Here is a 15,145-nt window from a genome sequence, read left to right as displayed (position 1 = left end):
GAACCAGATGTAAATCGGATCTGCCTTTGAGGTTTGCTTTGCGTCTTTTTTGGGAGCCAGGGGAAAGACAGTTGTTTGTGATAAGACTTCCAGCACAGAGATAGATGGGCCTCTCACTGAAAGCTCCCACCATTACGGTGGATGCCTTTGGATATGTGGTGAACATCGTTCGGCTCTAGGGAATCGAGAGCGTTTCTGTGACAGATGCTGCGGGAATAGTGATTTATTTCCTTTTTGTTGCCCATGTTGGTTTTTATTGTTGTAGTTCTTCTTGTTGTTGTTGGATAGGACAGAGAGAAAGGGAGAGAGGAGGGGAAGACGGAGGGGGGGAGAGAAAGACAGACATCTGCAGACCTGCTTCACCGCCTGTGAAGCGACTCCCCTGCAGGTGGGGAGCCGGGGGCTCGAACCCGGGGTCCGGTCCTTGTGCTTTGGGCCACGTGCGCTTAACCCGCTGCGCTCCCGCCTGACTCCCGATGACTTGATACTTTATCTGGGGCTTTTAGGTTCTAAAAAGTTACACGTTTGTCTGATTTTTAAAGTCCTGTAGACTGTTAAATGGCATCATCTCTAAAATTTTGCTTTGATTTGGGAAAGTGTTTTATAATCATGTCGGAAGCTAGGCCACATCTCAGCTGAAGCATATCAGACACCTTAGGGCTTGAGCTGAGTAACAGTTGATTGAAACCTGGTGGCAGTTGGGGGGCAGGGAGACAGCAAGGAGACGCAGAAGGACCCTCGTGGCCCAGCGTCCACCCGGCACCACTACCAGAGGTCGGAGCCCAGCGCTGCTCCAGGGAACCGGGCCCCTCCCGTAAGGGGGCGCTCAGGCTGGCAGAGGCAGAGGACCTCTGAGGAGCTGGGCCAGAGACCTCTAAACCCAGAAGCTGGAGCAAGGAAGTCAAGGGAAGAAGAAAAAAGTGTAGCAACAGGCGACCTAGCCGCCTGACCAGCAGGTCGCCTGACTGCCGAGGGCCAGGTGGTTCTCGGGTAGCTGGTTCCCGAGTCCCATTACGGGCCAGTCAGGGGTAAGTTGAGTTTTGTGAAGTGGGGCTCAGCATATGTGACTGTGTTTTGGGCCAGCTGCCTAGGTTCTTTCTCTTTTTTTCTTTGATTTACCGGTTAGTGGTAATCATTGTAATTTATTCATGAGAAAGGGAGAGAGGAGAGAAAACCAGTCATCACCCTGCCACACGTGCGGCCGGGGACACAGGCCTATCATTTATTCCTGGGGGAAGTAGAGACAAGCAGAGCATCACTCTGGCTTATGTGATGCTGGGAATCCAAGGCAGGCATCACTCTGGTACACGTGTTGCCAGGAATTGAACTCAGGACCTCATGCTTGAGAGTCTAGTGCCTTGGCCACTGCGCCACCTCCCGGACCACCGAATGTCATTCTTTTAAAATTATTTTTATTTTACTTATTATTGGACAGAGAAGTTTAGAGGGGAGAGATAGGGAGGGAAAGAGACAGAGACACCTGCAGCCCTGCTTCACCGCTTGTGAAGCTTCCTCCTGCAGATGGGGACCAGGGGTTTAAATCCAGGTCCTTGTGCGCTGTAATGTGAGCGCTTAACCAGTAACGCAGCACCGGGCTCCAGGATGTCATTCTTGTAAGGCCAATGATTTGTCATCACCTAGGCTACTTATGTCTTTCTTTTTTAAAAGATTTTATTTATTTACTAATGAGAGAGAGCACACCAGACATCTCTCTGGTACATGTGCCGCTGGGGATTGAACTCAGGACCTCATGTTTGAGAGTCCAGTGCTTTTAGCCGCTGCACCATTTCTGGAAGCACTTGTTTTGTTTCTTAACAAATGCTTATGAAAGTGAAATTTCAGTGTAACTCTCTCTATTCCACGTATTTTTTAATTTATTTCCTTTTGTTGACCTTGTTTTATTGCTGTAGTTATTATTGATGTCGTTGTTGGACAGGACAGAGAAATGGAGAGAGGAGGGGAAGACAGAGAGGGGGAGAGAAAGACAGACACCTTCAGACCTGCTTCACCACCTGTGAAGCGATTCCCCTGCAGGTGGGGAGCCGGGGCTCGAACCAGGATCCTTATGCCGGTCCTTGTGCTTTGTGCCACATGTGCTTAACCCACTGCACTACCGCCCGACTCCCTGTATCCCAAATATTTTCCCCGATTTGTTAGAGATCACTCTCTCTCTCTCCACAAAGGAGCGATCGTATAATATTTCTCATTTTTGGCAGAAATGCGGCACGTTTGTGGGGAGAATTACAGAGGGGAAAGGAGCCTTTGGACATTGAGAGGAATTTTTTTTTTAAAAAAATCTAATTTATTTGCTAAGACAGAGAAATTGAGAGGGACAGGAAGACAGAGAGAAAGAGAGAGAGGAAGAGAAACACCGCAGCCCTGCTTCACTCATGAAAAGCTCCTTCCCTTCCCCGCAGGTGGGGTCTGGGGGCTCGAATCTGGGTCCTTGTGCACCCAACCAGGTGATTAGCTGTAAGGACTGAAGTACGCACAGGTTAGAAAATAAACTATTGGGAGTCAGGAGGTGGCGCAGCGGGTTAAACGCATGTGGCACAAAGCGCAAGGACCGGCGAAAGGATCCTGGTTCGAGCCCCCGGCTCCCCACCTGCAGGGGAGTCGCTTCCCAGGCGGTGCAGCAGGTCTGCAGGTGTCTGTCCTTCTCTCCCCGTCTCTGTCTTCCCCTCCTCTCTCCATTTCTCTCTGTCCTATCTAACGACAGACATCAACAACAATAATAATAACTACAACAACAATAAAAAAACAACAAGGGCAACAAAAGGGAAAATAAATATTAAAAAATTAAAAAAAGAAAAGAGGCTATGGAGCATTCTGTAGACAGGATTCGTAAGTAGGGTAGGAAGTTGCTTTGTTTGCCACAGCGAGAGGCCTCCTGGGTTCTGGCCTCGTGTCAGCATGAGAGTGGCACCCTGACCCCTGCCTGTCACCACACACCTGTCACGCATGAGGCCAAAAGCAGCAGTGACTTCTTGTGTCTAGTCTCCTCATGCCTGGGATTCTGTGGTGCTAAAGTCCACGTGTCGCTGTGTTTGAGACGATTTGCCTCTTCACCCGCCATTCTGCTCCTGGCTCTTTTGTATATTTAACCCTGGAATAAAAGTGGACTAAATTCTTGGCCTAGGGCTATCCCACAATTCTGACAACAGAATTACTGAATTGGGGTCTCGTCAGGAGGATGAGTGGTGATTTTAAGATAGTCCAGGGCTTGCCAGGCACACATACATTGAACTTTTAGACATGGAATGTGAGATCATGAGTTCTCTGCTCTGTAGGAAGGATCTAGACCCAGCTATTTATTTTTGCACCAAAAAGGTTTTTTTTTTTTTTTAAAAAAAGAAAATATTGATGGGAGTCAGGCGGCAGCACAGCGGGTTAAGCGCAGGTGGCGCAAAGCACAAGGACCGGCGTAAGGATCCCGGTTCGAGCCCCCGGCTCCCCACCTGCAGGGGAGTCACTTCACAGGCGGTGAAGCAGGTCTGCAGGTGTCTGTCTTTCTCTCTCCCTCTCTGTCTTCCCCTCCTGTCCCTGTTTCTCTCTGTCCTGTACAATAAGAACAACAATAACTACAACAACAATGAAAATAAGGGCAACAAAAGGGAAAATAAATATAAAAAATAAATGTGTATATTTCTTACTGGATAGAGACAGAGAAATTGAGAGGGGAGGGGCTGAGGTAGAGGAGAGACAGGCACCTGCAGCCCTGCTCGGCCACTTGAGAAGCTTTCCGATTGAGGGTGGTGGCCGGGGGCTTGAACCTGGGTCCTCTTGCACTGTAATGTCTGTGCTTAACCAGGTGCACCACCTCCCGGCCTCCCCACCCTTTTTTTTTTTTTAAAGACTATTTGATACTTTCTACTCCAATAAGATGTTGATTTTGGGTTGTATTTAAAACAGCAAATAAAGATTCCAACAAACCTTGAGGGTCTATTTTATACTCGTGAGTCCAAAAACAGGCACACACTGCCCTCATGGAATTTGCAGTTCAGTGGGGTACTGTGGGTTACGACGTCGATGGGGGCAGAGGCAGACAGCACAATGGCTATGCAAACAGACTCTTATGCCTGAGGCTCCAAACTCTCAGGTTCAATCCCCTGCACCACCAAAAGCCAGAGCTGAGCCGTGTCCTGGTTAAAAAAATAAATAGATAAAATAATAATAACAAAACGATGACGGTGGCTTCCTTTGTAATAGCTTGGGTGCATCCCGGAGGAGGACTATCCTCCTTGGTCTGAGAGGTGTTCCGTGCCGGCACGAAGTACAGAGCGTCATGTGTGGCCAGTGTCATGATCTGATTCTCCTCTCTTTCGATCGTGTGCTAATAAATATTTTTTTTAAAGTGTTTTCCAATTTTAAGCCTGGTCCCCTTTCCTGTTTATGCTCACGAGTGGGACATTTGCCTCGGTTGGGCAGAAAACAACCATATGTTACAAGTCTCGATATTTAACTTTGAAATACAGTGAATATTCAGAATATTCAGAATTACTTGAAATTGATTTCAAGACTAAGGAGATTTCTTGGTACTGAAAACAAGTTGAGGGGCCAGCTGGTGGTGTACTGGGTGAAGCGCACATGTTACGTTGCTCAAAGGCCCCAGGTTTGATCCCCTGCTCCCCACCTGGGCGCACGGGGGGGGGGGGGGGGGGGGGGGAGGGGCTTCACTAATGCTGACGCAGGTCTGCAGGTGTCTTTCTCTCCCCCTATTTCCCCTTCCTTTCTCAATTTCTCTCTGTTCTATCCAATTAGAAAGAAAAAATAAAATGGCCACCAGGACTAGTGGATTCATACTGTCATGAGACCCAGCAATAACCTTGGTGGGGGGCGGGGGAAGGACGAACAGACGGAAGGGGAAAGCCTAAAACAAATGGAAGAGCTTCTGAATGTATTTTGTTTGGAGAATACTTTTTGTATCTAAGTAGCTTCTCTGAATGGTAAACAAACAGGTCTTGTTGCTTCAGGACCCAGGGTCTCGTGAATGCATCTGAACTCACTGTTACAGACCACAGCTTTTCTGCTGTGGACAGAGAGAAGATAGAGCTGCCATTGCTCCACGCGGCTCTGGGCTTCACGTCCACACCAAGCAGGCGTTCAGACAGTTTTTCTGGCCCGTGAGCTAATCTGCCACCTTTAATTTTCTTTACCTGGTACCAGGACCTCACACATGCATGACCACATAGCTCTCAGACCCTCTTTCCTTCCCATTCTTTTTAAAAAAATATTTATTTTCTCTTTTGTTGCTCATATTGTTTTGTTGTTGTAGTTATGATTGTTATTGATGTCATTGTTGTTGGATAGGACAGAGAGAAATGGAGAGAGGAGGGGAAGACAGAGGGGGAGAGAAAGACAGACACCTGCAGACCTGCTTCACCGCCTGTGAAGCGACTCCCCTGCAGGTGGGGAGCGGGGGGCTCGGACCGGGATCCTTATGCCGGTCCTTATGCTTTGCGCCACCTGCACTTAACCCGCTGCACTACAGCCTGACTCCCTGCCATACATTTTTTAAGAAGCCATGCAGGTAAGCCTTTTAAAGAAATCTAGGAGTTGAATATTTTTTTAAATTTATTTCTTTATTGGGGAATTAATGTTTTACATTCAACAGTAAATACAATAGTTTGTACATGCATAACATTCCCCAGTTTCCCATTTAACAATACAACCCCCACTAGGTCCTCTGTCATCCTTCATGGACCTGTATTCTCCCCACCCACCCACTCCCACCCCAGAGTCTTTTACTTTGGTGCGATACGCCAATTCCATTTCAGGTTCTACTTGTGTTTTCTTTTCTGATCTTGTTTTTCTTTTTTTAAAATTTTTTTAATATTTTATCTTATTTATTCCCTTTTGTTGCCCTTGTTGTTTTATTGTTGTAGTTATTATTGTTGTTGTCGTCGTTGCTGGATAGGACAGAGAGAAATGGAGAGAGGAGGGGAGACAGAGAGGGGGAGAGAAAGACAGACACCTGCAGACCTGCTTCACCGCCTGTGAAGCGACTCCCCTGCAGGTGGGGAGCCGGGGGGCTCGAACCGGGATCCTTATGCCGGTCCTTCTGCTTTTCTGATCTTGTTTTTCAACTTCTGCCTGAGAGTGAGATCATCCCATATTCATCCTTCTGTTTCTGACTTATTGGAGTTGAATATTTCTGTCTCTTTTTTTTTTTTTTTTTCCCCCTCCAGGGTTATCACTGGGGCTCGGTGCCTGCACTACAAATCTACTGCTCCTGGAGGCCATTTTTTTTCCCCATTGTGTTGCCCATGTTATTGTTATTGCTGTTGTTGTTGGAGAAACAGAGAGAAGTCGAGAATAGGGGGAGACAGAAGGGGAGAGAAAGACAGACACCTGCAGACCTGCTTCACCGCTTGTGAAACGACCCCCCTGCAGGTGGGGAACCGGGATCCTTACTCCGGTCCTTGCGCTTCATACTACGAGAGCTTCACCTGCTATACTACCGCCCGGCCCCCAGGAGTTGAGTGTTTTTAAATAATTTTTCCTGTTTTAGCAAACATTTCAAAAATACTATTTATTGTTGGCTAGAGACAGAGAGAAGTTGAGAGGGGTGGGGGCGCATAGGGAGAGAGACAGCGAGACAGCGCAGCTCTGTGTCTCCACTCGAGAAGCTTGCCCCCTGCAGCTGGGGGGTAGGGGCTTGAACCCGCATCCCTGCCCGCTGTAACGTGCAGCTAACCAGGTGCGCCGCCGGTGTTTTTCCCGTTTTGTAAGTTGCCTGTCCCTGCCACTGCTTATTAGCCTCTTTACGAAGACAGAACAACAACCGTGGTGTTGAGGAGCTAAGCCTCTCCGGGGCACAGCGGTCGTAGCCTTCTGGATGTTGGTGTTTTCCGGCGTGGTGGCATTTGAGGTTGTCCGCTCCGGGTTGTCGGCTTGAATCGTCCTGTGAGTCCTTCGTGTGTTCAGGGGGTTGGCCCACACCGCTGGGCGCCTCTCCGCCCTTCACTACAGATGCGGTGGAATGAACACAAAGGAGGTGCGGCTTCAAGGCCTGACACCGCACGTGCTCTGCGTGAGTGCTGTGTCTCTCTCTCTCTCTCTCTCTCTCTCTCTCTCCCCTAAAGACAGGCACACGACCCCCGAAACAAGACTTTGAGGGCCAGCTGTTAGCTCGGCTGGTAGAGTGCCCAGGGCACCTGCCGGGAGGCACCTCGTGGGCGGCAGTGGCGGTGTCTCCTCTCCGTGTCTCCTGCCTTTCTTTGGCCTCCCTCGCTCAAAATGAGAAACGCAAAATTAGGCGACCTGGAGACCTAAGTTCAGAGCATTTCCCGGGCACCGCATGCAGGCTCAATGCCCAGAGCCACCTTGGCATCTCCTCGGAAAGAGCGCCCATCCTTGCAAGCGCTTCCGCGGATTTTCAGGGAAGGGTGTGGGTCAGACACTGGATCGAAAGTGGCCAAGATACCTTGTGCCAGAGGCCCGGGACCATCATCGACTTGCTTCAGAAATGCACCTGGACGGCGTTTACACTTCACTGCCATCCCAGGGAAGTTTTCTGGGTGAGTTAGTCCGCTCGGGGCCATGCTTAGTCTTCTCATTCCCACGGTGGGCAGAGCAGAAAGCCCTAGACATGATGCCATCTGACAGCTTTTCGGTTATGTAACGTGGAGCCAGCAGCGGCTTAAACAGCCGAAGGGGGTGAAGCGGGTGATTGACCGCAGCCATCCGCACCTTTCTTCGCAGATCTTACCATCCTCTTGCTTCTGACTTACCGCAGGGCGGCTTTAAGGCAAGTTACCTGCAGAGTGTTAAGCTGAGCAGTGTGTGTCGTAGCGAAATACTGTTGAAGGATTTAGAGGTGAAAGGCCCTGGGGATTATTCTGTCTGGTCGCATCGGGTTCCCCGAGAGACCACAGAAGCCTGAAGGGGCCGAGTGATCTGCCTGGGTGGCGGGGCTCCTTAGCGGCAGGGCTGACCCAGGCACCGAAGTCGGAGTTCGAACTGTGTTATGATTGGCTTGTTTGCTTGTTTGTTTGTGTGTTACCGGGGCCCTGCTCAGCTCCGCCAGTGGTGGTGTGGGGGATTGAATCTGGGCCTCTGGTACCTCAGGCTTGGAAGTCTTTTTGCAGAACCATCATGCTGTCTCTCTGGCCCGGGGTACTCTTTCTACTGTAATATGTGAATAGAGCATTTGACAAGGTAACAATATAATAGCTTGAAAAAAGACCTCTCTGGTTGTGACAAGTGCTGAGGTACTGGGGTGTCGACTAGTAGCAGTCTTAACACCGGCAGCCTGGGTTCATGCCCTGGTCCCAGGAGCAGCATGATGCCGGTTAAGTCAATTTCTTTTCTTTTTTTTTTTTTAAGATTTAATTTTTTTTTAATATTTTATTTTGTTTATTTATTCCCTTTTGTTGCCCTTGTTGTTTTATTGTTGTAGTTATTATTGATGTCATTGTTGTTGGATAGGACAGAGAGAAATGGAGAGAGGAGGGGAAGACAGAGGGGGAGAGAAAGACAGACACCTGCAGATCTGCTTCACTGCCTGTGAAGGGACCTGCCTGCAGGTGGGGAGCCGGGGGCTCGAACTGGGATCCTGACTCCGGTCCTTGAGCTTAGCGCCACCTGCGCTTAACCCGTTGTGCTACAGCCTGACTCCCATCTTCTTTTCTTTTAATATTTATTTATTACTGGCTAGAGACAGAAATTGTGAGGGGAGAGGAGGGGGAGGTAGGTAGAGACAGAGAGACCCCTGCAGCCCTGCTTCACCACTCGTGAAGCTTTCCCCCTGCAGGTGGGGACCAGGGGCTCGAACCTGGGTCCTTGCGCGCTGTAACGTGTGCGTTCAGCCAGGTGTGCCAGCGCCTGGCCTCTGGTGAAGTCGATTTCTAAAGCTTGCTTTCCTCATCTCCACCGGGCTGATAGCAGTACCCCGTTCCAGGTTAAACACATCAAACAGTAAATAGTTACTTCCCAGGAAGCCATTCCTGACTTCGAGTAATTTCTGGTTCTCTCATCGTCACTTAAACTTGAATAGGCAATTGTTGCCAGCAAAATCGAGCACGTAGAGTGTGATAATGAGAGAAACGGTGGGTTTAAAGGACAGATTTGCAGACAAGTTTTATGTGTGGGTATGTTTCTAAGCCTTTGGAATTACAGAATCATTTTTTTTCTTTTTTTTTTTTTTTTCCTACTAAGCACTGTTAGATGCTATAGTTATTTTTGAGCTGTGTTCAGAAAGTGAAGCCTTTCCCTGAGTTATTTGTTTTTACCAGAGCACGGATATGGTGATGAGGGGGATTGAACCTGGGACCTTTGGTGCCTCCCGTGTGAAGGTCTTTTTGCATAACCATCATGCTATCTCCCCTGCTCTCAGTCATAACTTTTAAAGCTGACTTCAGAGTGTTACAATTGTCGTACAGCCAGAAAACGGCAGTGGCTGCGGGCCTGCGGGGAGGAAGACACAGGATTTCTGCTCAGTCAGTCGTGCAAAAGGGGAGTGGCGACGGCTGGACAGCACTGCACAGAGCCGCGCTCCTGCCACTGCAGGGCTCCCGTGGGGGTTATTGCCGTGGCAAAGGGTGCGTTCTGTATGCTCTCCCAAAATGAAAAAGGAGGGTACAGTGCAAGGTATTGAAGAAAGGGGTCATGCGGGAGAGATAGCACAGTAGCTATGCAAAGGATTTTTTTTTTTCCTCAGAGCATTCTCAGCTCTGGCTTATAGGCGGTGTTGGGGTTTGAACCTGAGACCTCTGTGTCTCGGGCATTAGAGTTTGTAGTCTGTTTGTGGTAGCCATTATGCTTTCTCTCCCACCCTATGTAAAACACACATGCACACGCACACGCACGTTAATGGTCCAAGTTCTGCTCAGTGTTTTCCCTTCTGTTCTTATTTCTCAACTTGTGTCTATGAGTGAGGTCATCCCGTATTCATCCTTCTGTTTCTGACTTATTTCACTTAATATGATTCCTTCAAGCTCCATCCAAGATGGAGTGAAGAAGATGAATTCACCATTTTTAATAGCTGAGTAGTATTCAATGGCGTGTATATAGATCACAACTTGCTCAGTCACTCATCTGTTGTTGGACACCTGGGCTGCTTCCAGGTTTTGGCTGTTACACATTGTGCTGCTGTGAACACAGGTGCACAGGTGCACACAGATCTTTTTGGATGGGTGTGTTGGGTTCCTTAGGATCTATCCCCAGGAGAGGAATGGCAATATGTCAAATATTTTTGTGCCTGAGGTTCACAGGTTGAATTCCTGGCACCAGGGCATTACCATAAACCAGAATTGAGCAGTGCTCTGCTTAAAAAATTACTTATTGGGGGTCGGGCGGTAGTGCAGTGGGTTAAGCGCAGGTGGCGCAAAGCACAAGGACCGGCGTAGGGATCCCAGTTCGAGCCCCCGGCTCCCCACCTGCAGGGGATTCGCTTTATAGGGGTGAAGCAGGTCTGCAGGTGTCTGTCTTTCTCTCCCTCTCTGTCTTCCCCTCCTCTCTCCATTTCTCTCTGTCCTATCCAATGATGACGACATCAGCAACAATAAAACAACAAGGGCAACAAAAGGGAAAATAAATAAATATTAAAAAAATAATAAAAAAGGGATATGCTTAGAAAATTAATTATTAATGAGAGAGAGCTGGGGAGAGAGAGAGAGAGAACACCAGAGCCTTTTCCTGCCACATGTTGCAGGGATGGACCATAGAAACTCCTGCTGACAAGTCCTGTGCTGTTCTGACATGAGACCTCTTCCTGGCTGCAAGGTGTGTAGGTGTTTTGAAAATAGGAATTGAGCAAAAATATTAAACACTAGAAAGTAATGTTCATGGTGGTGGGAACATTGGTGTTCCTGAAACATCAGGATGGGGGAGAGATCACGGTGCAGACAAGCCTGGCCTGGCCGTGTTCTCGTCTCAGCCTGCCTTGAGTCACACGCGATTAGGTGGACAGGTCACTTTAGAGCTGCTTCTATCATGTTGAATGCTCCTGTCCAGTGACAGGGCTTGTCTTTCCAGTTTTTATTTTACTGAACGATAAAGAGGTAAAGATGTCAGAGAGAGGGAGTCAGGCGGTAGCGCAGCGGGTTAAGCGCACGGGACACAAAGCGCAAGGACCCACATAAGGATCCCGGTTCGAGCCTCCGGCTCCCCACCTGCAGGGGAGTCGCTTCACAGGCGGTGAAGCAGGTCTGCGGGTGTCTGTCTTTCTCTCCCCCTCTCTGTCTTCCCCTCCTCTCTCCATTTCTCTCTGTCCTATCCAACAACGACGACATCAATAGCAACAACAATAACTACTGTAACAATAAAAAACAACAAGGGCAACAAACGGGGGGGAAAAAGATATCAGAGAGAAAGAGGCCAGAGCAGTGCTCAGCTCTGACTGGTGGTGGTGCTGAGGATCGAACCTGGGGCCTCAGAGCCTCTAGCATGAGAGTCTTTAGCAGAACCATGGTGCTGTCATAGCTGGTACGCTGTGTGACTTTGCTTCTTTCAGAACTGTCTTACAGTTGATGTATAAGGTCTGTATTGTTTATAAGTTAAATTTAAGCCTATTTTAATTTTTGCTGTTGTAAATCTGGTCTTGGAGCCAGCTGGTGGTGCACCTGGTTAAGTGCTCACATTACAGAGCTCGAGGACCCAGGTTCAAGCCCCCGGTCCCCATCTGCAGGGGGGAAGCTTCCTGAGTGGTGAAGCAGGGCTGCAGGTGTCTCTCTGTCTCTCTCCCTCTCTACCTCCCCCTCCCTCTCAATTTTTCTCTGTCTCTATCCAATAATAAATAAATAAATAACCCCCCCCCAAAAGTAAATCTGCCCTATTCTGTTTTGATCCATTTCCCCCCACTCATAACTTGTTCTTATTGTTTAAAAATAATTGTAGTTGCTATTGTATATGTGAAGACGATTTATACATGTAATTTTATATCCTGTTATTTCCTACATGTTCTTACTGTTTGAAATCACTTTTCCTGTGAGTCCTGTGGAGTTTTCGATGAAACGTGTTATCTGCACATTGAGGTCGTGAGGGTCCTGCCCAGCTCACGCCCCTCGCACCTGTCCCCGTGGCTGTGTTTCCTAGGGCTTTCTCTTGTCAGATTCTACCTGAAAGGGCCTTTTTATGCCATACAGTCATATGGAGACCTCAATTTTGTTGACTTGTTGGGAAATCTTCGCGTGTTGCTCTATAGAAATGCTGATTTTTTAAAATAGCGCGCACGATGTTTTATGTATCCTGGTATTCGTCCCTTATGTCTGTACGATGTAGGCTTTACGTTCTGGTTGGAGGACGTCTGCGTCATCCCAGCCTGTTTCCTGTGTCCTTTTATAGCGACTCAGAGTGTGTGAGGATGTATGTACAGATACAGTGACTCAGAGTGTGTGAGGATGTATGTACAGATACAGTGACTCAGAGTGTGTGAGGATGTATGTACAGATACAGTGACTCAGAGTGTGTGAGGATGTATGTACAGATACAGTGAGTTAGAGTGTGTGAGGATGTATGTACAGATATAGTGAGTTAGAGTGTGTGAGGATGTATGTACAGATATAGTGAGTTAGAGTGTGTGAGGATGTATGTACAGATACAGAGACTCAGAGTGTGAGGATGTATGTACAGATACAGCGACTCAGAGTGTGAGGATGTATGTACAGATACAGTGAGTTAGAGTGTGTGAGGATGTATGTACAGATACAGCGACTCAGAGTGTGAGGATGTATGTACAGATACAGCGACTCAGAGTGTGAGGATGTATGTACAGATACAGCGACTCAGAGTGTGTGAGGATGTATGTACAGATACAGCGACTCAGAGTGTGAGGATGTATGTACAGATATAGTGAGTTAGAGTGTGTGAGGATGTATGTACAGATACAGCGACTCAGAGTGTGAGGATGTATGTACAGATACAGCGACTTAGAGTGTGAGGATGTATGTACAGATACAGTGAGTTAGAGTGTGTGAGGATGTATGTACAGATACAGCGACTCAGAGTGTGAGGATGTATGTACAGATACAGCGACTCAGAGTGTGAGGATGTATGTACAGATACAGCGACTCAGAGTGTGAGGATGTATGTACAGATATAGTGAGTTAGAGTGTGTGAGGATGTATGTACAGATATAGTGAGTTAGAGTGTGTGAGGATGTATGTACAGCTACAGAGACTCAGAGTGTGAGGATGTATGTACAGATACAGCGACTCAGAGTGTGAGGATGTATGTACAGATACAGTGAGTTAGAGTGTGTGAGGATGTATGTACAGATACAGCGACTCAGAGTGTGAGGATGTATGTACAGATACAGCGACTCAGAGTGTGTGAGGATGTATGTACAGATACAGCGACTCAGAGTGTGTGAGGATGTATGTACAGATACAGCGACTCAGAGTGTGAGGATGTATGTACAGATATAGTGAGTTAGAGTGTGTGAGGATGTATGTACAGATACAGCGACTCAGAGTGTGAGGATGTATGTACAGATACAGCGACTTAGAGTGTGAGGATGTATGTACAGATACAGCGACTCAGAGTGTGAGGATGTATGTACAGATACAGCGACTCAGAGTGTGAGGATGTATGTACAGATACAGCGACTCAGAGTGTGAGGATGTATGTACAGATACAGCGACTCAGAGTGTGAGGATGTATGTACAGATATAGTGAGTTAGAGTGTGTGAGGATGTATGTACAGATACAGCGACTCAGAGTGTGAGGATGTATGTACAGATATAGTGAGTTAGAGTGTGTGAGGATGTATGTACAGATACAGCGACTCAGAGTGTGAGGATGTATGTACAGATACAGCGACTCAGAGTGTGAGGATGTATGTACAGATACAGCGACTTAGAGTGTGAGGATGTATGTACAGATACAGTGAGTCAGAGTGTGTGAGGATGTATGTACAGATACAGCGACTCAGAGTGTGAGGATGTATGTACAGATACAGCGACTCAGAGTGTGAGGATGTATGTACAGATACAGCGACTCAGAGTGTGAGGATGTATGTACAGATACAGCAACTCAGAGTGTGAGGATGTATGTACAGATACAGCGACTTAGAGTGTGAGGATGTATGTACAGATACAGTGAGTCAGAGTGTGTGAGGATGTATGTACAGATACAGTGACTCAGAGTGTGAGGATGTATGTACAGATACAGCGACTCAGAGTGTGAGGATGTATGTACAGATACAGCGACTCAGAGTGTGAGGATGTATGTACAGATACAGCGACTCAGAGTGTGAGGATGTATGTACAGATACAGCGACTCAGAGTGTGAGGATGTATGTACAGATACAGCGACTCAGAGTGTGAGGATGTATGTACAGATACAGCGACTCAGAGTGTGTGAGGATGTATGTACAGATACAGCGACTCAGAGTGTGTGAGGATGTATGTACAGATACCTCAGTCTGCATCCATATTGATACACTTATTACTATTATTTATTCCTTCCTTTTAGTATAAATGGATAGAATTTAAATTTTTTTGACATGTCGTGACTCAAGTTGTCAACTTGTCTCACGGAATGAAAAAGAAGTCTCCTTACAATACCTTTTCTTTTCTTTTAAATTTATTTCTTTATTGGGGAATTAATGTTTTACATTCAACAGTAAATACAATAGTTTGTACATGCATAACCTTCCCCAGTTTCCCATTTAACAATACAACCTCCACTATCCTTACGATACCTTTTCATTTATTTTTTTAAACCTGTGTTGTATTTATTTTTGGATAGAGACAGAGAGAAATTGAGAGGGAAGGGGGGAAGTAGAGAGGGAGGGAGAGAGAGAGAGACAGAGACCCCTGCAGCCCTGCTCCAGCACTCGCCCAGCTCTCCCCCTGCAGGTGGGGTCCGGGGGCTTGAACCCGGGTCCTTGCTCGCTGAGACGTGTGCGCTCAGCCAGGCCCCGCGGTACCTTTTCGCCCCGCTAGTTAGCAGCTGAGCGCCCTGTCCTCCCTGCGTGACCGCTGTGTGCTGAGCACGATGGCCTTCCCCGTGGACCTGCTGGGCGACTGCAGCCACCAGGAGCTGGAGAGCTCGGCGGAGGACTACATGTCGGACCTGAGGTGCGGGGACCCCGACCACCCGGAGTGCTTTCCGCTGCTTCATGTCACGGTGAGACGGGGCCGGTGGGTTCGAGCCGCCTTTTTTATTTACTTACTTATGTTTTGGTTTGCGTTTGCACATG

At 47.8% G+C, this 15,145-nt stretch overlaps 2 protein-coding genes across 2 annotated transcripts in view; one reads left to right on the top strand and one right to left on the bottom strand.

Moving 5' to 3' along the window:
* Positions 1–15,145, bottom strand: part of NSA2 (NSA2 ribosome biogenesis factor) — a 116,436-nt gene that overhangs the window by 61,036 nt on the left and 40,255 nt on the right. The window lies entirely within an intron of this gene.
* FAM169A (family with sequence similarity 169 member A) overlaps positions 14,910–15,145 on the top strand; it is a 29,200-nt gene continuing 28,964 nt past the window's right edge. Inside the window, 1 exon segment of the mRNA XM_060200826.1 lies at positions 14,910–15,072. Coding sequence (XP_060056809.1) covers positions 14,941–15,072 — 132 coding nt within the window. The 5' untranslated portion in view covers positions 14,910–14,940.

The sequence above is a fragment of the Erinaceus europaeus genome, chromosome 11, assembly GCF_950295315.1.
Source record: "Erinaceus europaeus chromosome 11, mEriEur2.1, whole genome shotgun sequence".
Classification (NCBI taxonomy): Eukaryota; Metazoa; Chordata; class Mammalia; order Eulipotyphla; family Erinaceidae; genus Erinaceus; species Erinaceus europaeus.
The sequence above is the reverse complement of the archived record's forward strand: the minus strand, read 5'-3'. Positions and strand labels throughout refer to the sequence as shown.